Source organism: Dipodomys spectabilis, unplaced genomic scaffold, assembly GCF_019054845.1.
Source record: "Dipodomys spectabilis isolate Male_0828 unplaced genomic scaffold, ASM1905484v1 ptg000227l, whole genome shotgun sequence".
Lineage (NCBI taxonomy): Eukaryota > Metazoa > Chordata > Mammalia > Rodentia > Heteromyidae > Dipodomys > Dipodomys spectabilis.
The window spans coordinates 4232318-4258655 of record NW_024870904.1 but is presented as its reverse complement, the minus strand read 5'-3'; the positions used below and the strand labels follow the sequence as shown (position 1 = coordinate 4258655).

At 42.1% G+C, this 26338-nt stretch overlaps 1 protein-coding gene across 1 annotated transcript in view; it reads left to right on the top strand.

The window, feature by feature from the left end:
• LOC122123333 (zinc finger protein OZF-like) overlaps positions 1-26074 on the top strand; it is a 30274-nt gene extending 4200 nt beyond the window's left edge. Inside the window, exons 3-4 of the mRNA XM_042697684.1 lie at positions 18881-19045; positions 25868-26074. Of these exons, the coding sequence (XP_042553618.1) occupies positions 18881-19045; positions 25868-26074 (372 nt within the window). The remainder of the gene's footprint in view (positions 1-18880; positions 19046-25867) is intronic.
• Positions 26075-26338: the final 264 nt, after the last annotated feature.

Sequence of the window (26338 nt, the reverse complement as noted above, 5' to 3'; positions counted from 1 at the left end):
GGATAAATAAAGACAAGAGTCTGCATTTTGTCTTAGGGGAGAACCCCAAAATGTCTTCAGTGCTTGCTTTTTTCTTTAATTACTGGTGATGAATAACTTGTGATTGATTCACTCTTAGCCCATTTAGTTGTTTTGCTGAGTGAGCTGTGATAAAACACCAGTGTGGACGATGTGATGAGCCTGCATTTTCTCAATGTTCTAGAGGCTGATTACAAATTTTATTGCCCTTACTTTGAAATACAATATGATGTTCCATATTTTGTTTGTGCAATGAGTATATATCCATACCATGAGTATATATCCAAAACCAAGAACACATATATTTCTGAAGTGGGTATCTTTTTTTTTTTTTTGGTCCAGTTGTGGGGCCTGAACTCTGGGCCTTGGTAATGTCCCTCAGCTTTTCAGTTCAAGACTAGCGCTCTACCACTTGAGCAACAGCGCCACTTCTGGCTTTTTCTTTTTGCTTATGTTGTGCTGAGGAATCGAACTCAGGGTATCATGCTTGCAAGGCAAGCGCTCTACCACTGAGCAATCTTCCCGCCCCGAACACATATATTTCTTTGATATGAGAAGAAGGCTTTCATTTGCTATCTCATGAAGGACTAAGATAGATAAGACATTAGGCAAAATAAGACATTTTGCAATCACTCGCAAAAATTTAAGTTAACAAAAAATAAAACTATCTGCCACTTGAGCTATAGCATCACTTCTAGGCCGAGAGGAAGGAAGGAAGGAAGGAGGGAAGTGAGAGAGGGAAAGGGGAAGGGAAGGAAGGAAGAAGAAGAAACAAATTATTCGAAAGAAGAATGTTTAATATTTGGTGAATGTGAGAATTATTCTTTCAGAGGTGGGGCTCAAGAAAAATGGCTTTTACATAAAGCAAATTCTTGAACTGTTTAGAAAATGATACAGACGCTGTAACATTTTATAAATTGATTTACTAATTCAGTAATATTAAGTAAGGAGGTCAGGTGTGGCTGGTGCCCTACTTGCCACATGGTGGATGGTGGGGTCTGGCATCTTGTCTTCATGCAGGGGGAAGGAAAAGCCCCATCCATCACTTGCCACCCAACTGATGGGTGTGGCTGGATCCCTGCAAGCAGGCATGGGCATTTGGCTGATATGTTACTCAATCTGTTAGTTCAGTTCCTGGGACTGGGAATTTCCTGTGGACCTGCCTCCTGCTTAGGCCCTATTTAGGCTGGACCAGCAGTGGCACCAGATGCCATGGTACATGTCTCTGTGATCATGTCCTGTGTCCTGTCTCCTGGCTTGTCTCTGGTCATCATAGTGTCCCAATTCAGCACTCTCTCGGTTCTGATTGGTTTCTTGGTGTTGTTTTTATTCTTTTTTCCCCCTTTCTGTCCTGTTTCCAAGCTGTCTAAGTGTATTTGTGGACAGCAAGTCTTTGTTACAACAGGTTGCTTGCAGACTGCTAGCTGTGTAATAGACTCCAGCATTCCATCTTCCGAAATGTGGCATTCTACAAATATACTGTCTTCTTTTACAGAAACACAAAGATTGACCTAAATTTATAATTTCTTGAGCCAAGATAGATGCCACTGTATAGTTATGTAATTAAAGATATCCTGGAGGCATTTAGAAGAAATGTCTGTTACATCAGAAAGTGCTTAATTAGTAAACCAAGACCAAGACTCTAGATCCTATATAAGCCAATCATTCTAGATATGTCCAGAGCTGTTTGGTTACATGAAGAGCTCTACTTTCACACTTGCATGAAGAAATGTTTTTGTGCCAGTATGAGGTGTTGACCTCAGGAACTGAGGTGAAGCCAGACAGTGCTGGCTTCAAAGGAGATTCTTTCATCTTGACCTCCATAAAAGCTAGGAATCAAAGCATGAGCCCTGTGGGCTATTCTGAAGAAATCTCTGTCTGGGAACAAGAGGTTTCATTCAATGCTTCGCCTCTGGCTTCCTGTCCCTTCAACAATTTCAGTATTTAGTTTAATTGTTAAAAGAGAATCCTTAAATCCTGCCTATGATTCCATTTACAAGATAAAGACAGTGGACTTCTCATTGCCAGATTTAGCTAGGTTCCTAGCTTAACCCCTTCCCTCACACTGTTTACCCGTATGCTTATCTACTGAGGCCTAGTAAAAAATAAATAGGGGGATTGGGAGGCCCTTGGCCTTCCTAATTGTAAGACACACACACACACACACACACACACACACACACACACACACACACACACACACACACACACACACACACACACCCCGGCCATTTGGATATAGCTCATTCTGTTTTTACAAACTGGATGCTTTCTGATAAAGGATGGTTCATGGACTGGAGTCCTTCTACCTAGGCCTGCCATATAGCTGTAATTAAAAGGCACGAACCAACATACCACATTCATTCAAAGTATCCCTGATGATAACATTTTATTATTGATTTTATTATTTTTGTTATTATAATTTGGCCAACACTATTGCTTGAGCTCAAACTTTAAGGGACTTACTGCTCACTGAATTGGTAAAGCACCCTTTCCTCCTTTTAATTTAAAAACAGCAATTAGAAATGAGCAATTACACTCCCTCATGTGTGGAATCTTAGCTACTCAGGAAGCTCAAATTAGAAAGGTAGTATTGGTAGGCCATCCCATGCAAAAGCTTCATGAAAATGGTATCTTAGCCAATAAAAGCATGGATCTGGTCATATGTGCCTATCTTATTTGCTACTTGTGATATGTAATTATAAAATTAGTGTGTAGAAAGGCCCAGACAGAGAAGCAAGACCCTAAGGTGCAAAATCAGTGATACAAAAGGGCATCTGGGCCGGGCGCTGGTGGCTCACGCCTGTAATCCTAGCTACTCAGGAGGCTGAGATCTGAGGATCATGGTTCAAAGCCAGCCCGGGCAGGAGAGACCGTGAGACTCCTATCTCCAATAAACCACTAGAAAACCAGAAGTGGCGCTGTAGCTCAAGTGGTAGAGTGCTCGCTTTGAGCTGAAGAGCTGAGGGACAGCGCCCAGGCCCAGAGTTCAAGCCCCACCACCGACAAAAAAAAAAAAAAAAAAACTACATCTGGTGTAGAAGGTAAAGGAAGCCTCACAAATTTTTGCCCCTGAATTCAACCTGAGGACCACTAATATGATCTGTGCAAACAATACATTCTTCCAAATATTTAGTGGAAGCATTTGAATGTGGTTTACAGTATGATAGGTAAACAGTCCTTTAGCAAGTGATTGCAAAAAGACCTTTGCATATGTCTATATGATATTATGAATTTTATATCCTATTCGGTAGAAACCATGAGTCCTGATTGGATCAAATAGTTAAGATCTCCTGATCTAATGGCACTGTTGCTTCACGTCGGGATTCTTAGTTGCTCAAAAGTATGAAGTTTAAAGATCACAATTGAAAGGCCAACTAGATAGGAAATGCTGTGAGACATCACCAATTGTCACCAAATTTCCCACAAGTGGTGTTATGAATCAAGTTAATAGACTGTCATCACATTTGTTCCTTTATTACAAAATCTCAGGGACCGTACCCAGGCCCTGAGTAGAAAGCTCTCCAAGGCTAGGGAAGATATTTTGTAAAATGGGTTCTTTGGCCCTCGTGCAGGAAAGTTACCATTCTTGTATAAGCCTAAAGTACTCCACAGAGTATAGTCATTGTCCCTCAATTGAAGTTGATGTTGAAATATCTTTTTTTTTGTCATGGGGCTTGAACTCTGTACTTGGGCCACTGTCCTTGTGCTCTTCAGCTCAAGGCGAGCCCTCTACCGCTTGAGCCACAGCACCACTTCCGGTTTTCTAGTGGTTTATTGGAGATAAGAGTCTCACAAACTTTCTTGCCAGGCTGGCTTTGAACTGCGATCCTCAGATCTCAGCCTCCTCAATAGCTAGGATTACAGGCGTGAGCCACGGGCGCCTGGCGATGTTGATATATCATATAAGCCTGGTTAATGATAAATTGCTACAAACAGTTTGGTATCTTTTGTCATGTGAATGCACATGAATATACCTTTGTGTTTCTGACAAGTTCATAGGTCCTTGCAGAGGTTCATGTTACTATGTAGGACAATGTGGTCCACGTCTGTAAGGTGTGGAATTAGACCTTCAAACAGAGATCTCATCATATAAAATGTGGCCAAATATTTCAGTTTACTTGAAACAGGATCATAAGAAAAGGAGTCAAGTAGTGATGATTTAAGATCCCAGAATACCAATATATTTGAACGAGAAGACAATGGTCTTCTACTGTGTGCACACAGATGTAGGAGAAATACTCTTTTCAGTCTGTTCTGTCCAGATGTGCAGAAGCACTTTTGTTGTTCTTCCCTTATGGATTGCACTTTATTTCAAGGCCACTCCCAGGGCTGAATGAGAGGGTATTTAGTTTCAGCTCATTCTAAAAGCTCCTATGTCCTGAGAAGAGAAGTGGTGAACCATGACTTGGCTACATATCCACCCTAGACCTAATCACTAAGAGTGGGTTAGGTTATATAATTTTTCAGAATGTCAACGGTCCTACCACAAGGTTCATCCTGTAGCAATATCCAAAGTTAGGCTTTAGAATAATTCTGCCTTTGTATGAAGATTTCAACTCTAAATTAGATTATTTTCAATAGCCATTCATTGAATGTTACTGGATAAAGTATCAACATAGTCACATTTATGTTACAGAACATTGTGATATCATCAGCAGGGGCAGTTCAAATGACCCAAATCATGACGCTGAAGAATCTGCTCTCCAGAGATCTAAATATTTAAACAAAAACCTCCAGTTCCCAAGCAATCTTGACCCCAATAAGAGAGCAGGATCGTAGGTGAATCCTTGTCTCCTCCTGAGGTTAATCTGGAATGATGCACTTCAGAGTGACTGGAAGGGGAAAGAAGCTGGGATACTGAGCACAGTGGGTACTGAACAAGGCTATCATTGGATTTTCACTAGAATTTCAGGGACCACCCAAGGCCTCCTTCCATTACCTTGAGCACTGATATCTTTATTGTCCACTTCTAGGTCATTGTTCCTCCCATAATTAACATAGTATTAAGTGTACATTTTTCTTGTTAACATCTTACCCTTACCTCTCTTTTCTGTTTCCTCAATGAATTGTGAAGTTCTTTTAAATTGTTTTCTTTCAGGTTTCTGGATCAGAAACATCCTTGTATGAAGTCCCTGTTATAGAGGTCTCAGAACTTTGAGAAGATCACTACCTGAGGCATCCACAGCCAACCATCTTTTCCCCACGTGTACATGGGGTGTGAGCAAAACCAAGCCCAATCTTCAGCTCAACGTGAGTGCTCTACCACTTGAGTCACAGTGTCACTTCCTAGCCAAATCTTTATATGTGCATTCTAACTTAAATGTTTGTTACCAAAAGTTTGATGTGGAGACTTCATCAGGTGTGTTGGAAGTTGGCTGGGCTCATAGTCTAGGCCAGAACTCAAAATGTAAGGTATAGGAAAGAAAAGATTGGTGAGGTGCCAGCCGAGGAGAGGAATGCAGTTCCAAAGTCTTCATGCAATATGCAAGCCTGGCTAGCCCCTTGGGACAGGAGTGAGGAGCCCAGAACAGGGCCTGTGCTACCCATCAGTACACCACCAGCACCACATGGCACCTCTAGCATGGGACTTGGTGTGCCCAGGTTTCAGGAGTGCTCAGTGTTGACACAGGGACCTGTTAGTCAAGGTAATCCAGTGGCCCAATGTAATCGTCTTGTTGTATGTAGATGATACAATTGCTTGTTGTCAAGAAGAATTGGTAGTAAAACTATTTTTAGATGAACTAGATAAAATTCTTCAGGATATTTGTGCGTGTGTGTGTGTGTGTTTGTGTGTGTGTGTGTGTGTGTGTGTGTGTGTGTGTGTGTGTGTGTGTGTGTCCTAAGAAGAAAACAAATTGAAAAGTAGTTCAGAGAGAACTCAAATGACAGGAGTGTCAGACTTAAGTCCACTGCAAGATAGATCCATTACAATCACAACCAATAAGTGAAAAGGAAAGGTTTGGGGCTGGGAAGGTGGCTCAGTGGTAGGGTGCTTGCCTTGCACGCATGAGGCCCTGAGTTCAATTTCTCAGTACCACATAAGCAGAAAAAAAAAGCCAGAAGTGGAACTGTGGCTCAAGGGGTAGAATGCTATCCTTGAGCTGAAGAGCTGAGGGAAAGCGCCCAGGCCCAGAGTTCAGGCCCCACGACTGGACCCCCCCCCCAAAAAAAAAGAAAGAAAAGGAAAGGTTTCCTTCACTTATTTTTTACCTACCTTGACAAAGCACATTGTGTTCAAAATAAGAAGAACAGAAATGTATATGTTGATGTTTACTGTTGTACCACAGCTAGTTTTCAAGTGACAGTAGAGGTATAGAGTCTCTTCTGTGTGCGGCCCCTGCACTCACTGGAATGGAGGACAGTAGTATTGAAAGTGAACTAAAGTCACTTTTAAATTTATCTTTTAAATTGCAGAGGTAGCCTTGACTAATTAAAATGAGCAGACTTTTTGTTTTGCTGGTCCTCATGCTTGAACTCAGGGCCCAGGTGCTGTGCCTGTGCTGCTTTTGCTGAAGTGTAGCATTCTACCACTTGAGCCACAGCACCACTTCCAGGTTTTTCTGTGTATGTGGACCTGAGGAATAGAACCCAGCTCCTCATTCATGCAATGCAAGCCCTGTACCACTTCCCTACCTTGCCTGTCCTATAAGCACACTTTTTATTTTAAAAGAAGAAAGAATAGGTTGGTATGTAGTATGCACCTTCCATGTGCAAATCCCAAGGTTCAATCCCCCAAGGTGAAAGGAAGAAAGTAGAAAATGGAATGATATGAAGTATACAGTTACAAGAACAAAGAAAAATAGAAGAACAAAGGCAATGAGCAAGAATTTAGGTTTTTGTTTGTTCATGATTGTTTCTTTTTTCTTTTAATTGTTAGTTGTGGGGTTTAAACTCAGGGAAGGCCTGGCATATTCCCTTATCTTTTCACTAAAGGCTGGCATGCTACCACTTCCAGCCAGAATGTCACTTCTAGTTTTCTGTTATTTAATTGGTGATAAGTCACAATGAATTTTCTGCTGATGTGGTGCTGAGGAATGGAATCCAGTGCCTCATGAGCAAGGCAAGCATTCTAACACTGAGCCACGCTCCCAGCCTGCCTCCTTTCTTAAAACAGTGTGGTTGGGGCTGGCAATGTGGGCTAGTGATAAAGTGTTTGCCTAGCATGCATAGAGCACTGGGTTTGATTTCTCAGTACCTAACAAACAACAAAAACTACCAAACACCTCTAGAAGCACTGGTGCTGTAGCTCAAGTGGTAGAGTGGTAGCCTTCAGCATAATGAAATTCAGGAACAGTTCTCATGCCCTGAGTTCAAGCCCCAGGAATGTCAAACAATCAAAACAACAACAATAACAACAAATGAGCAAATGAAAACAAAAAGCCCAATGTCAGCAAGTTTCATTGATAAACACACACACACACACACACACACACACACACACACCCTTTTTTAAACCGTATTCACCTCCTTTACCATGTCTGCTCACCCTCCCTGCTCCAAATGCTACCTACATCCACCGGGGAACTTATTGTATGTTTCTGTTGTTTTTGCATTCTTAAAAAAGTTATTGTGAAGGTGACACATATATATGTATATATATATAGGTCAAAGTTACATAAGCCAGGTATGGATTTCATTACTTATTGAACAGTATGCGTTTTTGCACAATTCCACCTACTTATTAAACGTAGCCTTTTCCCCCATATATAACAGTAAAGTATACCAATATTAGGTATTGATCTCATTGTCTGGGTGCTGTCCCTGACCATTTTATCTTAAGGCTCTATCACTTGAGCCATCTATCAATTTCTACTTCTGGATTTTTAGGTGATTAATTGTAGATAAGAGTTTCATTGACTTTTCTGAAAGGGCTGGATGAAAGCTCAATCCTCAGATCTCAGGTTTACCACCATGAGACACTTGTGTCCAGCACCTTTAAATATTATTATATGCACTATTTTATTTGTGGTATGTGTTTTACTTTTCATCATTCACACAGCTTGATTTCTGGGCCTGGGCTCTGTCTTCAGCTCAAGGCTACTGCTCTACTACTGGAGTCACAGCACCACTTCCAGCTTTTTCTGTGTATCTGGTGCTGAGCAACCTAACCCAGAGCCTCATGCATGCAAGGCAAGCACTCTACCACTGAGCCACCTTTCCAGCCCCTTCAGTAGCATTTTCAAAGGAATATATCAGGCCTTACATATTTGTTTGTTGCACAAGTTCAACAAACCATAGAACCAAAATACTTGGAAAAGTATGGCACCCATAGTAAACATGCAGTCTTTGAAAAAACTGGCATTATCCTATGAACAATGCATTGTAACAACTATTTAGTAGGATTTAAATTGTAATAGGTATCAGAGGTGATTTACAGTGTATAGAAGATTCCCTGGAGATTATATAACAGGTGATTTGCACTGTATAGAAGGATGTGTGCAGGTCACATGAAAGCAAACTAAGAAATACACATCAGATGAGACAAATATAATAAATAGTAAAGTAATCACTAAAATGAATCCATATTAATATTGTAATATAAAAATAGTACTGTCTGATTTGAACAGAAGAAAACATACTCAAGAAAATAAGCCAAAAAGACATACATTAATTATCAAGAAATAAAAATAAATCAATATAAATATATCATAAGCAACAATGAATACTGAAAAATACAAATAGTTATAGTATGAAAGGAAAAGAACATCAGCACGAATTGTGTTAACACAGATACAGAGTATTGACAATAACAGGCAAATTATAAATCTGTATAACAAAAGTTCTATGCTGAAAAGTAAAGTCTACAAAGACATGATTAAAAGGCCAAAGAATGATAATTTCTTTAATCTATCATTATGATTGGAGAACTAATACTCCTCTTAATGACTGAATAACTAGACAAACGGTCAGTAGAAACACACACATGGATGGCATTATCTTTACTAAATGCTGTTTATAAAGCACTATGCTGTCATATTAACCAAGACAGACACACTGAGAATAGATATGAAGACAAATTGTCTAGAAATCAGTATGACAAATAAATCTATGTTGTAAATACAATAAAATCCAACAATATGTTTCTAATAATCTAACAGTGAAACAAGCAGATGGAAACTAGTATGGATCTGTAAAAAATGCATGCTATCATTGTGATTTATTCAATATTAAAGGGAGCCACTTTCTTCACTTGTGAAATAAAAACAGTTGCTTTCAATTATGTATGGTGTTTTCACATGTATATCTTCTGGCGGGTGTGGCAGAGCCATAGAATGTGAGGGAAAGAGGGTGATGAAAGTGAAGTATACAACTCAAGAGTAGAGATAGGAGGGAGGGATTGGGAGAGAGTGAAAACATGGAAGACACTGTATGAAAGGAAAGGTATTTATTACCTGACTCATGTCGTTATAATCTCTGTATACATGACTTCCATAATAACATCAAATTACACTAATTATAAAACAATACCTCCAGCATAAACGATTTGCTTAGTGAAGAAAATCTACCACAGTTAGAACAGTTACAATTGTTAAAAACACAATACAACACTTAATTTGAAAGATAAACTATTTCAGTTTAGGTTGCATATTAATTCTACATAAACCAGTAACAATGAACAGTTTCATTGTAGTATCCTATTAAGTGTTAATGTTAAATGTTGAGGTAAGAAAAACCAAGGCAAGTACTTCTGGCTCAAGACTGTCATTTTAGCCTAGCTACTAAGGAGGAAACTGAGGTCTGGAAGCCAGCCTGGATAGACAACTCAAACTAAGCAGCTAATGAACAGGTTAGAGGTATGGCTCAAGTGATAGTGCCAACAGTGAGTGAGGAAGTTGACTGACTGTGAGACCTGCAGTTCAAGCTCCAATAGTAGCTCAAGAAAACCATGAGGTATGTGTATTACATGTGTTTCTAAGTTAGAAACCTAACTGTAGTGATATGAGCACGTCTTCATCTCAGATATAAAGGGAAAAGAAGATGAGTGGAGGAGGGAAAGAAGGGAAGCAAAAGGTTAGGGAAAAGAAGGAAGAAGAGAGAACAAGAGAGTAGTGGAGAGGAAGGGAAAAGAGGGAAAAGGAAATGAGGAGAAGGAGAGAGGAGGGGAGGAAAGTTTCATGGCATCAGATTTGAAAGTAACTGGTCTGGGAAGATTGCTCAGTGGTAGAGTACTTGCTTTGCATGCATGAGACCCTGGGTTCGATTCCTCAGCACCACATAAGCAAAAAGTTGGAAGTGTTCCTTTGGTTCAATTTGTAATGTACTCACCTTGAACTGAAGAGCTGAGCAACAATGCCCAGTCCCACAGTTCAGGACCCACGTGTGAGCAAAAAAAAAAAAAAAAAAAGAAAGAAAAAAAACGAAAGAAAGATTTGACTGTAACCCCAGAAATTCAACTCCAAAAGTACCTCCTTGAAAAAACAAAGAAACAAACAAACAATGTGAGTCTCTGGTGGATCACACCTGTAATCTTAGGTACTGAAGAGGGTGAGATCTGAAGATCGGGTCTCAAAGTCACCCTGGGCAGGTATAGCTGTGATACTCTTACTTCCAGTAAATCACCAGAAAACCGGAAGTGGTGCTGTGGCCAAAGTGGTAGAGTGCTAGTCTTGAAGTTAAGAGCTGAGGGACAGTGTTCAGGCCCAGAGTTCAAGCCCCATGACCTACAATGAATGAATGAATAAATAAATAAATAAATAAATAAAACACATGAAAACTGAGTATATTGAAAAACACTACCAACAAAGAAAAAATAGCATGGTATGAGAGAACTTGCATAACTCTAAATAGATTGCTAACCAATATGAATTATAAAATATAAAGAAAATCCTTTAAGTAATCCACACACAACAAAATCTAATTTTAAAATGGGGAAAAGATTGAAGAGACTTTTCTAAAAAGGACATACACATGTAGTACATTAAAATATAAAAGTAGTTTAATATCAGTAGTCATGAGAAAAATTCAAATCAAAATTCCATTAAAATAACGATTTTACACATGCTAGTATGGACATAGTTTTAAATAAAAAAAACAAATATACTTCCAAAGTCTAAAAAAACCTAGGAAAGATGTGAAAAGAATGTGAACCTTGGTTCATTTCTCTCAGGTATGTAAAACTATCAAAGATGAAGCCAGGTGCCCAGGGCTCACGCCTGTAATCATAGCTACTCAGAAGGCTGAGATTTGGGGATCACGGTTCAAAGCCAGCATGGGCAGGAAAATCCATGAAACTCTTATCTTCAATACAAGCACCAGAAAACCAGAAGTGGTGTTGTAGCTCTAGTGGTAGAGTGCTAGCCTTGAACTAAAGAGCTGAGCAACTGCACTCAGGCCTGGAGTTCAAGCCCCTTGATCGACCAAACAAACAAACAAACAAACAAACGATCAAAGATGGTACGAAGAGTCCTAAAAAGAACTGAATATAGAATTATATAGAAATATGGTCCAGCATTTCTACATTTGTATGCAACAGCAGATAAAGCAGGGAGTACAACACATGCTTGGAGAATCACTTCTCAAACTCTACTCACAATAAGCAAAACATCGAAGCATGTAAAACTATAAATATGTTCAAATGCAGGGATGAACTTTAAGTAAAATAAGCTAAATAAAACACACCAGTCATAAAGGAACAGCCATGGTATAATTTCCCTTACTGACCTTTCAAGGACCGACAAACTTGTAGAGCCCAAATATAGGATGATTCCAGACACTGGGATAGAGAGGAACAGGAGCTGCCTATTCAATGATTAAACAGCTTCACAGATGGAAGATGAAAAGTGTTGTAGATGAATGGATGGAATGGCCTCACAACAGTGTGGCCCAGTGTTTTATCAATGAACTGTACACATAAGAATGGCTAATGTAGCCACACACAGTCTGAAACACAACTATTCTCCCTGGACTTGGGAAACTCAAGAAAGGTTAGTTGCCAGCCTAGGCTACATAAGAAGATGAAGAGCTTGCTGGAGGTGGGTGGGGAGTGTAGTCGAGGAGCTGGGAGGGCTGGGATGGTAGGGGAAAATCAAAGAAGGAGGAGGCAACAATGTTTAATAAGAAATGTACTCATTACCTTGCTCAAGTAAGTGTAACCCCTCTGTATGGTATTTTCACAATAAATAAACTTATTTAACAAAAAAGAGCTTGCTGCACTACATAGCAAGACCTGTCATCAAAAGGAACATGGAAAAATCATATTTTGGATTGTGTGAGGACATATGGGTGACAGACATATCTATTTTACCTACTAAAATAACAAGCAAACTGAAAGTGTTTGAGCACATGCTAAAACAGTGTTTAGTTGGAAATACACACTACAAATAGCATTAATAACAAACACACATGGGCAAAAATACAAATTATTATAATCTGTGTAGGTTTTGCAGATGATTTCACTGACTATTGCTCAAATGTGTCACATATTCCTGAACCATTTCTCCCACTAGATTCCCAAGGATACATCGCCACACATGCTATTTAGTATTGACGTTCCAAAGATTAAAGTTTACTACTTAGCAAATGTATGTCAGATTTTGCCATTAGTGATATTTCAAATATGAAAACCATAGTCACTGTATTGTTTATTTTCACAACCAGCTTCTATCTTATAATGTCAGTGAACACAAGTATGCAAGCAGAACAAGAAGAAAAAGGAAAACTGCAGGAACCACATCAAATGAGGTTAAACCAGAGAAAGATAATAGAATCTGGGAAACTCAAATTATTTTATGTTTAGCAACAATTTTCCTGTATAATGAGTGAGAAAAATGTCAATTTTAAGAGCCATGTCACCAAAAGAAAACTGATCAGTAAGAAAATCTACTTCCCAGATAAACCATTTGAAGAAAATTAAAATTAAGAGAAAAATAGAGGAAAGAGAAGCAGAGAGAATGAAAGAGAAAAAGAGACACAGAGAGAAATAGACAATGAGAGAAAAAAGAGAGAGATAAAACTAGTGAAGCCACATGGTGGTGGCTCATGCCTACAATCCCAGCTAGTCAGGAGGCTGAGATCTGAGCATAGAAGTTCAAAGCCAGCCCAGGCAGGACCATCTGTGAGACTCTTATCTCCAATTAACCACTAGAAAATTGGAAGTGGTGATGTGGCACCAGTGGTAGAATACTAGCCTTGAGCTGCAGAGTTTAAGTATAGCACCTAGGCCCAGAGTTCCAGAACTATGACTGAAAAAAAAAAAAGAAAGAAGGGATGGTAAAGGGAAACAAAGGAGGAGGCAACAATGTGTGATAAGAAATGTACTCACTCTCTGTATGGTATTTTCAGAATAAATAAATGTAATGCAAAAGAAAGAAAGCTAAAAACATGAAAAATAGAATGAATTGGGAAAATAGGTAAGAGAACTCCTATGAGAGCACCATAGAGAAAAACAGAGATTTCTATAAATACCATCAAACTCAGCCTAAGTTTCAAGTAAAACAAAGACCACAAATCAGTCCAAGAGTATTTACAGAGATTAATTGAAGTACTTAAAGCTCACTCAGTCCTGTAGAATATTTGAAGTTATGTTTGACCACACTATTTCAGCAAATCCAGTAAAATTTCATTAGGATAGTTTACTATTCCATATGAGGATGTGATGTCTGAGCAGTTGCTAGCCATCCTTCACCCTCCATGAGAAGTCATCTCCTAGGTGTCACTGAACCACATAACTAGTGGGACAACTTTCTCTCACACTAGAAAATGTAGAAACAAACAAGCATATCTGCACTTAACTTGGAATGTCAGATTTTATAATCTGCTAAATCTCCATGCCATCTTTAGTTGTTTTTTTTTTTTTTTTTTTGTCCGTTGTGGGGCTTGAACTCTGGGCTTGGGTGCTGTCCCTGTGCTCTTCAGTTCAAGGTGAGCGCTCTACAGCTTGAGCCACAGCACCACTTCCCTTTTTCTAGTAGTTTATTGGATAAAAGAATCTCACAGACTTTCCTGCTCGGGTTGGCTCTGAACACTGATCCTCAGCTCTCACCTCCTGAATAGCTTGGATTACAGGTGTGAGCCACCCGCACCTGGCTACAACTTTAGCATTTTTAGAAACACGTTCCTGAAGCTGAATCTTTTTTTTTTCTCTTCATCCATCTTGGACACCCTTAGGTTCATAATGCAATGTCAAACAAAGTGAAAAATAAAAGAATCTCACTAGAGATCCTTTCATGCTTTCTTGCTGTTGACAATGAATAAAGATTCTGGAACCATGGCTTGGAGCGAAGGCAAATAAGGGAGTCAGAAAAGAACCTGTGTGATTTTACCCTAGATGTTCCTGTACAAAACATGATATGTGGGCTGGAAGAGCCTTCCTATGGGAGAAGAATCATTCCTGTCTTAAGAAGAGCATTAAAGTGTCCACTAAAGACATATGCACGGGGGCTCGGAAGGTGGCTCAGTGGTAGAGCACTTGCCTTGCATGCCTGAGGCCCTGGGTTCGATTCCTCAGCACCACATAAGAAAAAAGAAAAAAGCTGCAAGTGGCGCTGTGGCTCAAGTAGTAGAGCGCTAGCCTTGAGCTGAAGAGCTAAGGTATAGGGCCCAGGCCCAGAGTTCAGGCCCCAAGACCAGACCCTCCCCCAAAAAAAGAACAGAAAAAAAACCTAAATCTCCTACAAAAGATTGTTGAAAAATTGAACCCAAAAAAGGAAAACATGTCACTTGTTCACTAAAAGTAATTATCACTGAAATACACCTAGGGATATGTAAACTATTTTTCTATTAATGTAAAGATATCTTAGGAATCCATTGATTATTTGTACTCTACCTCATTTATTTACATATTCAAACACATGTATGTTTTGAACAGTATTTTCACACAAAGTTACAGAGATAAAATATATACAACACATATTTTTGTTTTATAATGTTTCAGTAATGGTTGTCATATGGCACATTACCCTTTATGCAAATAATTAGCATACCTTGTACAATGACTTGCAATTTGAGTTTGAACCTGCTTTGGCCAAAGGTACATCAGGAATGATGACATAAACACAGATTGAGAAGTCCCTCACTTTCCTAAGCAGTCATATTAAGCATCATGTCCATTCTGCTGGAGATACAGGGCCTAATAAAGATGCAAGATAAAATGCTGGTCAGAGGAGTGACAAAATCCCAGTCAACCATCCCCAGCCAAGCCACCAGTAGATTGAAGTCTTATGTGTTACTACACAATATTAAAAGAAAAAACACCCCAAAATGTAGATCCATCAAAATTAAAACCAACAAATTATATCCCTATGTGCTTTTGCTTGTACTTATTGGTTGATTACACAGGATATTCTGTTATCAAGTAGTGATGTAGTTTTTACAATTATTTAGAAAGGTAATTGTTAATATAAAATACATGACCTTTACAGTGACATATACAAAAAGTGAAAATCTATTCTGTATACATCATTGAGGTTGTTTTTGCTCAGAAAGACACTATGAATCCTTTAAAAGCAATACTTGCACATTACTACTGCGTTTTATTGTCACAAGAATGTTTTCTTACTTTGAAAAACTTAAAAGAATTTATTATAGACTAAGTGTTCACATTCACAATACTTAAGATCAGGAGTGTTACAGATTTCAAGGTGGGGGCATTTTCTGTGTGTTTTGGGATTTGGACTGTCCTCATACACCTTAGTAACTGAACATCCTGCCTTGAAAATTTCAAGTTTTCTATTTCATATTATTGCATTAGAATATAATCTGAATTTTAAAAAGAGCATTGTAAGTGGGCTATCATGTCTAACAGCTGTAATCTTAGGTATTCAGAAGGCTGAGATCTGAGGAAAGTTAGTATTATCCTCACCTTTAGTCCTCAGCTCCACCCAGGCCTGAGCTCCTCCCAGACCTAGAGTTCCCTCCACACAGCTGGCCACTCCCTCTCTCATCTCAGACTCACCTGAGCATGTACTTAACTCACTTTCTGCCCCCCAGATCCTGTTGCAACCTGAAGAGGGACAAATGCTTGTGCTCCCTGTCCTAGGAAATATGATCCTTCTAATAAACCTTATACTAATCTTTCTCCTGTGCCTGCTTGTGGTCCCCTGGGAAGGACATGAAGGAACCCTACAAGGATCACAGATTGAAGCCAGAGGGATATGGAAGTCTGAGAGACTTATCTCCAATACACTACCAAGGTAGTGGGAAGTGCAAATGTGGCTTAAGTGGTAGAACATTATCATTGAACGGAATAATTTCAAGGTCAGTTTCCAGACCTTGAGTTCAAGAATCAGGGCAGGCAGACACATATCAAGGGCATTTTATTGTATTCAAATTATATTTTAACAATTGTTTTTGGTATACATGTATAGGAAATCTCTCTCATTTTTTTTTGTCGGTGTGGGGCCTGAACTCTGAGCCTGGGCACTGTCCCTCTGACCTTCAGCTCAAAGCTAGCACTCTACTACTTGAGCCACAGTACAGTGCTGGCTTTTTCTGCTTATTTGGTTCTGAGGAATCAAACCAGGGCTTCATTCACGCAAGGCAAGCACTCTACCACTGAACCACCTGCCCAGCCAGTCTATCTCATTTTAAGTGATGTAAAATAGGCTAATTAAATTAGTAGAGAAATTGTAATTTGTCAGAACAGACACATCAATTGGAGTATATCTGTGCAAGCAGCATTTTGAAAGTTTCAAAAGCCATAGGAAATTCAGATGATGAAAAGAGGATCAGTATTTTTATATAAGACATTTTCAAGGAATGTTTAGCATTCATTGGCTTCAATTCACAAAAAGCAAGTTAATAAAGTCACCTGGGTGAGTACCAGAATCTCTAGGTTCAGGAATATAAACGCACAACTCCTGACTCTCCTTGTCTGAAAATCAGAGGTTTGTGAGCCACTTTCTGGCACCTGGAGGAACAAGTGCTAGTGGCAGCACAAACCTATGAGCCCTAAAATATCATCCACCCCAGACTGGGGAAAGATGGTAAGGGCGGACTCTTGCTAGGAGCCTCAGATCCCTTCATGTTTCAGCTCTCAAGTTCCCCTGAAAAAGAGAATCTGGGGTTCTACCTCTTGGCTCTGACTATAGAGTGCAAAGCTGTACTTCAGAGCCCTTCCAGCAGCAAGACAAAAGCAAAGTAACCCGAATTTGTAAACTAAAAACACAAACAGTGGACAAGGAGGCATTGGCACCTCTGCCCCCCCAACCCCCAATCCCCCATCCCCCCACACACTTTCAAAGGATCTATGCCCCGATAGAAACTACAATTCCCAGAATGCGATGCACAATTCACCTAGAGGAAGTGGGCTTGTTACAGCATTTTGACTTGCACAAGACACTTGGTCCTAAGTGTGCAAGGATGCATGGGAACCTTTCTCTCCCAGCTGAGGGAATTTAGGTGAGTTTCTTCTTGAAAATTCAGTTTGCCAACATAAATATTGTGAGACCAATTAAAAACACAAATATATTAGAAGCATTGTATAATTTGGCTTTTTAATTCTTAGTTCTTTTAATATAATTGAGGTTATGAATCTACATAGATTTTATTTTTGTTTTTGTTCAAAAAGTACGTTCTGCTGAATGTAAATTATGTCTCTGTTTCTCCTTAAAGTTTTGAATATCTCCCCTCTCACTTTACAAAGGTATTTGCAGCTGGGTGCCAATGGCTCATGCCTGTAATGCTAGGTACTCAGGAAGCTGAGATATGAGGATCCCCGTTCAAAGCCAGCCTGAGCAGGAAAGTTCATAAGCCTTATCTCCAACTAACCACCAAAAAATTGGAAGTGGCTTGTGGCTCAAGTGGTAGAGAGCTCACTTGAACTGAAAAACGCAGGGACAGCACTCAGGCTGGGTTCAAGCCACAAGATCGACCAAAAAAATAAAGTACTTGCAGACAGTAACTGCTTGATTCTGGCATCATCTTCCCCTGCTCTAATATATATACTGGAATAAAACAACAGAATTTAAAAACAGATATACTTTATAATCTTTGAATTAAATTGATTTGTCAAATTCTACTCATTACTTTCCCAGAAACTCCCAAATTCCATCTATGAAATTTTAAGGAGTTTTTGCTTATTTCTGTCTGAAATTTCCCTTTCCTTATAAAGTTTTTCCCTCATTTTGTTGTTGGTCCTGTGGCTTGAACTCAGAGCTTGGGCACTGTCTGTGAGCATTTGCTGTGCTCTACTTGCCTTTCTTTTAATAATTGCTTCAGGGGACTAGTGAAAAGTTTCCTCCCAGGGGTTTCTTAGAAAATGGTACTCCTCCTCCAAGACTCTTCAAAAAAAATGGTTGTCTAGGAAGATCAGGATGAATGTGGGAGGAGGTAGAGTTCAGGGCAGGTCTATGTTCATGTGAAGCTTCATTACTTGCTCCAAACCAGTCTGTTTTTACTTTTCTGTTTTGCATATCCTATTTTGTTTTGATTTTCTACCTCTTCTCTGACCCTAGAAGTTCCTGTCAGCAAGTCTAGGCCACATATCTAGGGGTCCTCAGACTTGTCTTCCCAGACTGTATCTATTACACTGTGGAATAAATCTTTTGCCTCCCTCCCTCATATCAGACATTCTAAGCTTGTCTCTTAAGGGTTTGTTGTGATTGTTGATGATCCTTTCCCCACATCATGACTGGGAAGGATTGTGTAGGAAAGTTTCATGCCTGATATTCAGTCCTCCAGTGTAAGGGTTTTCCATCCCTCTTTTAGTGGACCTGAGCTATTCCTCATGAAAATGGAGATCCTGAGGCACATTTGGATGTATAGATGGCAACATTGGAGCACCTATAAAATATGAAGGAAAAAGAATTCTTTCTTTCTTTTTTTTTTATGTGGCAAGTACATTTAATGGAAAGTCTTAAGAGACAAGCCTTTATTCATTGTTAAAGACAAAATATTTTGAATTTATTAATATTTGTTACAGGAATTACTTCCCAAAAATGTTCATCACAGCTGGATTGAAAGAGTATTTGGGAAATGTGGCAACGTTGTTTACATAAGTATACCACATTATAAGTCTACTGGAGATCCAAAAGGATTTGTGTTTGTGGAGTTTGAAACAAAGGAGCAGGCAGCAAAAGCTATTGAGGTGGGTCTAAAGTGCAGTTCTCTTTTCAAAGGTAGAATTCTTTCTTTCTGTAAAAGTTAAAAGTAAGTTCCTGAGAGGCAAGGACATAAGGATCAGGTAAAAATGGGTGCTTCCTAGACTAGCTGTGTCCCATAGTGTCATTGTTCTTGGTTACATTTTTCAAACATTTACTTCTATGTATTATGTTTATTGTACTAGTATAAATATAATTTACTTCTTACATTTTTGAATTGTTCATTGCTCACAGATGTAAGTCTCATTATTATACAAATATTATATCCTCTTACTTCATGGATCACAGTTATTGACTATTGCAGATCCTGAGGTAGAAGGTACAAGTGTGGTAAGGTATTCAGAGATAGATTATGGTTCTGACTTCCTTTGAAAGAAAAGGTGAAACAATGGAAAAAGATGGAGCTTATGCATAACACTTGCAAAATTTCTTTGGCAGGAGATGTGGTGCATCCTTCTTGGGTTCTACTATGCTCAGCTGTGGAGCACATGGGCAGCAAAGATGGCGCTGGGAGGGGGTTGAGTGGGCAGACCCCAATTGATCTTCTGATCAGTGCCTAACCAGCCCGTGAAGGCTCAGGTGAATGATAGGGTGTGACCTTGACAGTGATTGGTTCCTCTTCCTCCCTTACCATACCACCCACCCTTGTTGTCCTTAAAAGGGGCTGCTCTCTGTTAATAAACGAGTTTTTCTACCTGCTGGATTTGGCTCCCCGCTGTGTCTGATTGTCTCCTGGGCTGAGGGAGGCTAGGGAACGGGCGAGCGCCGCACTTACCTTTCCTCGGACCCTGTCCGTCTTTCGTGGGACGGACGAAGACCCAACATCTGGCGCCCAACGTGGGGCACGAAAGGAAAAGATACCGGCCGAGGCTAAGCGGTCTCTCGGGGTAAGTGAAACCCTAAATATGGGTAATGCTATATCACAGAAGAAGGAGGAGGAGGCAACATTAGGCCTAGAAGGAGTACAGGAGGACTTGGGAAGTAAAAAGGAAAAGGAAAAGGTCAAATTCAACCGGGAACGCACTATCTGTGCATGCAGGGGCGGAGGCAGCTACTCAGGTGCCCCGGACGGTCCTAGGCCCCCTCCCTATTCCCCTGATTGGACGGGAGGTACGGCGCCCTACGAGACCTGCGAGAGGGACTTGCAAAGCCCAGACCCCTACCACATGGAGGGACCAAGGGCTGAGGAAGTAACCTACTCGGAGACCTCCTCTGGAAAGGAAGGGCCACCCAAGAGCTCTGGAAAGGAAGGGCCACCCAAGAGCCCAGACTCTCGGCCACAGGATTCGCTTCCCCAAGCGTATCCGGTCAATGTGGCATCAGGGGCTAACAGGCCCTTGGGATGGTATCCATGGGAAGCTAAGGATCTTAAAGAGCTCCGCAAGGCGGTGGCGGAGGATGGCCCAAACTCTCCCTGGGCCCAGACCACTAGTTCTCAGTTTATTAAATGGTGTGCTTTCTTTAAGGAGGAATGCAGAGTGCAAGCGGAGAGTAACCGGCAGGCTCAACCAGCAAAACCTATTACTTATGCCATGCTAGCAGGGAAGGGGGAAGGGTACTCCACCGGCATCCAACAGGCCGCAATACCTGGCCCGTACCGTGACCAGGTGAGGCAGGCAGGACTTGCCGCTTGGTACAAACTAGATGATGGGCCTACTGAGTCCCCCATGGCAGAAGTGAGACAAAAACTGGGTGAGCCTCGACCTGATTTCATAGACCGAGTCCAACAGAGTGTTCACCTCAAGCTGCCGACAGGGAACCTCCGAGATCAGTTTGTAAAGCTGCTGGTCTGGGAAGGGAATGCAGACCACCGCATGGCCTGCGCAGGATTGAGAGAGAATTCCCTGAGCAGATGGGTGGTGGCCTCACAGGATGTGGGAACGCAACAGCATCAGTCCCAATCACTAGCTTTAGCTTTACAGGCTCAGACATCTACAATGACTGAGGCCATTACTCAGGCGCTGGCAGCCCAGGGCCAAGGAACCCCAAGGCCATCGGGGAGAGGGACTTGTTTTAAATGGGGGCAGGAAGGGCACTTTAAGAGGGATTGTTTACAACAATCCCCTGCCAACTGGCCCGTGGGCAAACCGCCCCCTATACCCTACCCCAGGGGCAGGGAGGGATACAAATTTGATTTAGATGGGAAGTCTTTAAACTTGGGGAGGGGCATCCTCTAGCCCCTTTAACGCAAGGAGGAACCCCCCCTGCTGTGAGGCCCAGGCAGCCTCGTGGCAGGGTGACCCAGGCCCATTGGACCGTCCCCCTGGTGGACGGACTCCGCCCTAAGCCCAATCTGGGTGGAGCAGTGGCCATTGACCAAACCTAAACTTGAAGCCCTCCACCTTCTGGTGGAGGAACAGATAAGCCTCGGGCATATCCGCCCTTGTATAAGTCCTTGGAACACACCCGTATTTGTTATTCAAAAAGCCTCTGGGACTTGGCAGATGCTCCAAGATCTACGGAAGGTAAATGAAAGCTAGTAGGAACGCCCCTAAGAGGCATGCCCTGGACTCCTGCTATACCTTCAGAATATACTTTGGTTGTGATTGATATTAAAGATTGTTTTTTTTTTCTATCCCTCTGCATCCAGATGACTGCGAGAAGTTTGCTTTCTCTATACCTTCTCTTAATTTCTCCCAGCCTGATCGGAGGTTTGAATGGACGGTACTGCCACAGGGTATGGCCAATAGCCCTGCCTTCTCCCAACAATACTTGGCCACACTTTTAGGGCCTGTGCTGGGTTCAGATACCTCCCTTGCCTATGCCTACATGGATGATATAATTCTGGGGCACCGAGACCCAAGCTGCCTGGAGGGCCTCCTGGCCCAGGTTCTCAACATACTAAAAAAGGGGGGTTTTACCATAGCCCTTAATAAAATTCAAAAGGTAGCTCCTTTTAAGGTGCTCTGGACCCACCTTACCTTGACTCAGGCCAGCCCCCTTAAGCCTTTGCTGGATATTCCAGCCTCTCTAACCTTAACCCAACTTCAGAGTCTTTTAGGGGAAATCAATTGGCTGTTGCCATGGGTTTCTGTCCCTACAATTACAATATAAGGAAATGCTGGCCATTATGGCCCTTCAGGACATTAAAAACCCCTTTAATTTGTATTCTGGTAGCCTATAAAACAAAAAAGGGGGAGTTAGCCCCCATATACAGTTACAGATAGCTTTGTTTTTAAATTTTTCAAAAGGGGCAACTGAATCCAGATTTCAGAAGCACTGGGGACAACTAAACCCTAAGCTCCAAGTGAAAGTCAGGTGGAAGCACCCCTGACACAACAATGGAGAGGACCTGACCCCCTAGTTACCATGGGCAGGGGATTTGGATGCATTTTCCCCATAGGGGAGTCCGCTCCCATTTGGATCCCTGCCAGGAACCTTAAGTTTTTACCCATTTCCTCTATACAGGAGGATGCCCAAGAATAAGCTAACCAACAAGAAAAAAAAAAAAAAAAAAAGGGCCCTGACCGAGGCTTGTGTTTTAAAGACAAAAGCCAGAAAGACAATTATTAACCATCCCCAAGGGCAACTAGCCCTTGAGAAGCTCTTGTGTTCTCTAACAATTGCAGATGGTGACACTCCAGCTGTTGGCTGTCCTGACTCTCCGAATCCTGTGAACGGCCCTACGGAACCTGCATCAACCTCAACGGGTGACCTGGGCAGTGATCAATGCTGGCAATGCAGAAATCGTCAGGAGCACCACAAGAGAAGCTGTCCCTTCGAGCTGGTGGCCTGACCTTCATTTTGATCACCACCCTATGGACTGTTTAATATTTTTGTAGGAGTTAATTATTTTAATGTTACCTGCTTTAATTGTTCTTTTACTAATTGCTTGTATAGCAGCATTGAATCCATACTTAATTGTTAAACAACCACCTTTTGTTATGCTTCCAGCTTAGATTTTGTCCAACCCCACCTCTGGACTCTGAAGTGGCAAAGACTGCTATCCCATCCTTCACTAAGGTTAAAGGACTAGTAGTGACATTTCCTGGCCTGGGAATGCTTTTGCTGATGGTTTTTCTATGCCTTCCTTGCATTATACGTGCACTGCAAAACTCTTATGAGCCTAGCCAGCCAGTTATCAAGCTCCAAATGAATGAATTCCCCCCCCCCCCCCAGAGGAATCGCAGCCAGAGACGGGTAAGAGGGGGTGTCAGTCTGACCAACCTAAGACAGGGCCTTCAGCTTCGCTCTGAAGAAGTTCCCGATGACGGGTAAGGCAGACAAGGCGATCCACCCAACCTAAGACAGGCGGGTTCGCTTCTTTAAGCAAAGACGGGGGGAGATGATGTTGGGAGCAATTGGGAGCTGACAGTAAAGCTCAAAGGTCATCTTGACTCCTGTGCTAGCTTAAAGGCACGTACAAGGAACTGGCTTACTTAAAAGACACCAGGTGCCCAGGAATTACTTGAACTGCTTGCTTCGGACATTTCTAACTGTGGTGGGACTGATGTTTATTACTGTGCTAGGTGGGTCTGCCATTAAAACAAAAATAAAAGGGGGAATCTGTGGAGCACATGGGCAGCAAAGATGGCGCTGGGAGGGGGTTGAGTGGGCAGACCCCAATTGATCTTCTGATCAGTGCCTAACCAGCCCGTGAAGGCTCAGGTGAATGATAGGGTGTGACCTTGACAGTGATTGGTTCCTCTTCCTCCCTTACCATACCACCCACCCTTGTTGTCCTTAAAAGGGGCTGCTCTCTGTTAATAAACGAGTTTTTCTACCTGCTGGATTTGGCTCCCCGCTGTGTCTGATTGTCTCCTGGGCTGAGGGAGGCTAGGGAACGGGCGAGCGCCGCACTTACCTTTCCTCGGACCCTGTCCGTCTTTCGTGGGACGGACGAAGACCCAACACTCAGCGATTCCCATGGTTGTGATGATCCATCGTCCTGGAGGGCCTGTGGATTTCACATCTTGTCCACTGTTCTGGTGGTAGGAGTCTCCCAGGATGTATGGCAGGTCTCAGAGGAGTGACGAGATCAGTGGTAGCTTGCTGGCTCCGATATTTGTCAGTTTGTGTGGACAAGCTCACCCTGACCTCTTGAGCCTGGCTGCTGCCATGAGGCCTATTTGAACTAATGCCTCTCACCATCCCATAAATCTGTTTCAGAGACCTGTCCTGTTTCATGGTTTTGTATCATTTACTGTGCAAGCTTGTGTTATGTATCCATACATGCTAGTTGTTGGGCTGGGTATGTTTTTCAAGGGTGGGGTGGTGTTTCATGCCTTTTGCAGGAACAATTATGTTCTCACTAACTGCATGAGTGATCCTAGCTTACTATGCAATCCCCTTAACTTACATTGCATGTTCAGTTGATAGAACCATGGTGTAATAAGTTTGGGTCTCTGTTTGCTATTGAGGTTCAGAGGACTCTTAGCCATTGCTGCCGATTTTGGGGAATATTGGGAATTATTGCTACCCTGACTCATCTTGCTAGCACTCCTTCTTCTCCTATCATCCTTGTAGAAACAATATATACAGCACAACATGTTAATACTTTAGTTTGAAACGTTTCTGGTACCTTGGGATGCATATAGGAATGGATAAAATGATTGTGATATGTGTAAGGTCTGCCCCTGGATGGCAAGCATACTCCACCCTCCTCGCAACAAAGTCTCCACCCAGTACCTGCATTACCTAGGCAACTGAGACACCTGGAAGAGGTCACATCTGCATCCGCTGTGGTCACATCTGAATTTGATGTGGCCACACCTTTCCCCGCCCATACCGTACATAAGGCCTAGCCCAGGCCCAGACGCTCTCTTGCTCTTCTTTTCTAGCTCTCTTGCTCTTGCTCTTCTTTTCTAGCTCTCTCTGCTCTCTCTCTGCTCTAGCTCTTTCCTCTCTCTTTCCCAGCCACGTGGAGTGCCAACCTTGCCTGGTCCCAGCAGGTCCACTGAATAAACCTACCCCTTACCTGAATACCACGTGAGTGCTACTGTTCTTACCCCTCTCTCTGCTCTTTTCTAGCTCTTTCCTCTCTTTCCCAGCTCTCTCTCATTCCCAGGCCTTTCCCAGCCACGTGGAGTGCCAACCTTGCCTGGTCCCAGCAGGTCTACTGAATAAACCTACCCCTTACCTGAATACCACATGAGTCTGCAGTTCTTACTCAGCTACCTCTTTTTAAAAACCTAACATAAATGGTGCCGTGACTCGGATAAAGGCTGAAAGTCAGGATAGCTGGGATTTCTCTGTTTTTTTCCTCTTTTTCCTTTTTTTGTTCTTCCCTTTTTGCTCTGAGGAATACCCACAGTTCTGACGGCCTTTTGCGAACCAGTCTGTCTGCGGCGGAATCAGCGCATCTATACCATTGCTGCCTTCACATCCACGTCCACACCACTTCTCTACTCTGGTGAGTGAAGCTACTCTCTACGGTTCTCTGTTGCTCTCTCTAGAGGGCTCTGGGGGAAGTCGGGACGCCGCTTCTGCCTGGTCAGCTCTCCTTCACTCACCAGACTGACTCTACTCATTTAATGGGGTGCTACGAATCACGCCTGAGCCGTGAAACCCCTTTGAAATGCCTCCTGCGCTCCCTGGAAAGCCAGAGAGCCTAATTTTATGCCGTTCTCAGAAGTACACAGTTTTTGCTACTGCAATGGTAAATGGTCAGAAGTTTAATTTCAAGCTGTCTTTGTTCTCTCTCTGCTATTCATGTCCAACTTTCTGCCCTTTTTTCTACAACTTTTTGGCTTGTGCCTTGAAGAGTGCGACACAGGCTGGGTCTCAGGGACCCCCCTCTAGGTTTCCTCTCCAAGGCTAGCCAATGTAGACTTGGTCTTGAAAGACCCTAGCATATGCTTTGCCACTAGGTCCCCCTAGGAAACTTGCTGACCAACCCCCTTCCGCGAAACTATGTGGATGGAAAAACACCAGAGAGGGCGAGGCAAAATGTTGTGGTTAAACAGTTAACCGGGAATGAGGAACAAAGAGTCTCTGAGTTAACAATTGAAGGGCAAGTACGGACATGTACGGACATGTCAGCCAACCCAACTGCCTGTGGAAAGTCCCACCACTAACCTTAAGCAGACCTTGCCTAACCCGCTCGCCTGACTCAAGCCCACCAATCCCTACCCTACACATGACTTAAAATTAGCCAATCAACACCCTGTAACCATGCATCTCGCTTCTGTAACCCTGCTTCCAGCTGCCCATAAAAGAGGGTGCTCTCATGTGCCCCGGCGCGCAAGTCTCCCGATAGACTTTGTCGCCCCGGGTACCCATGTAAAAGCAGGTTCCCAGCCACCGACCCAAACCTTGTGGATCTTGAGGTCGTGTGTATC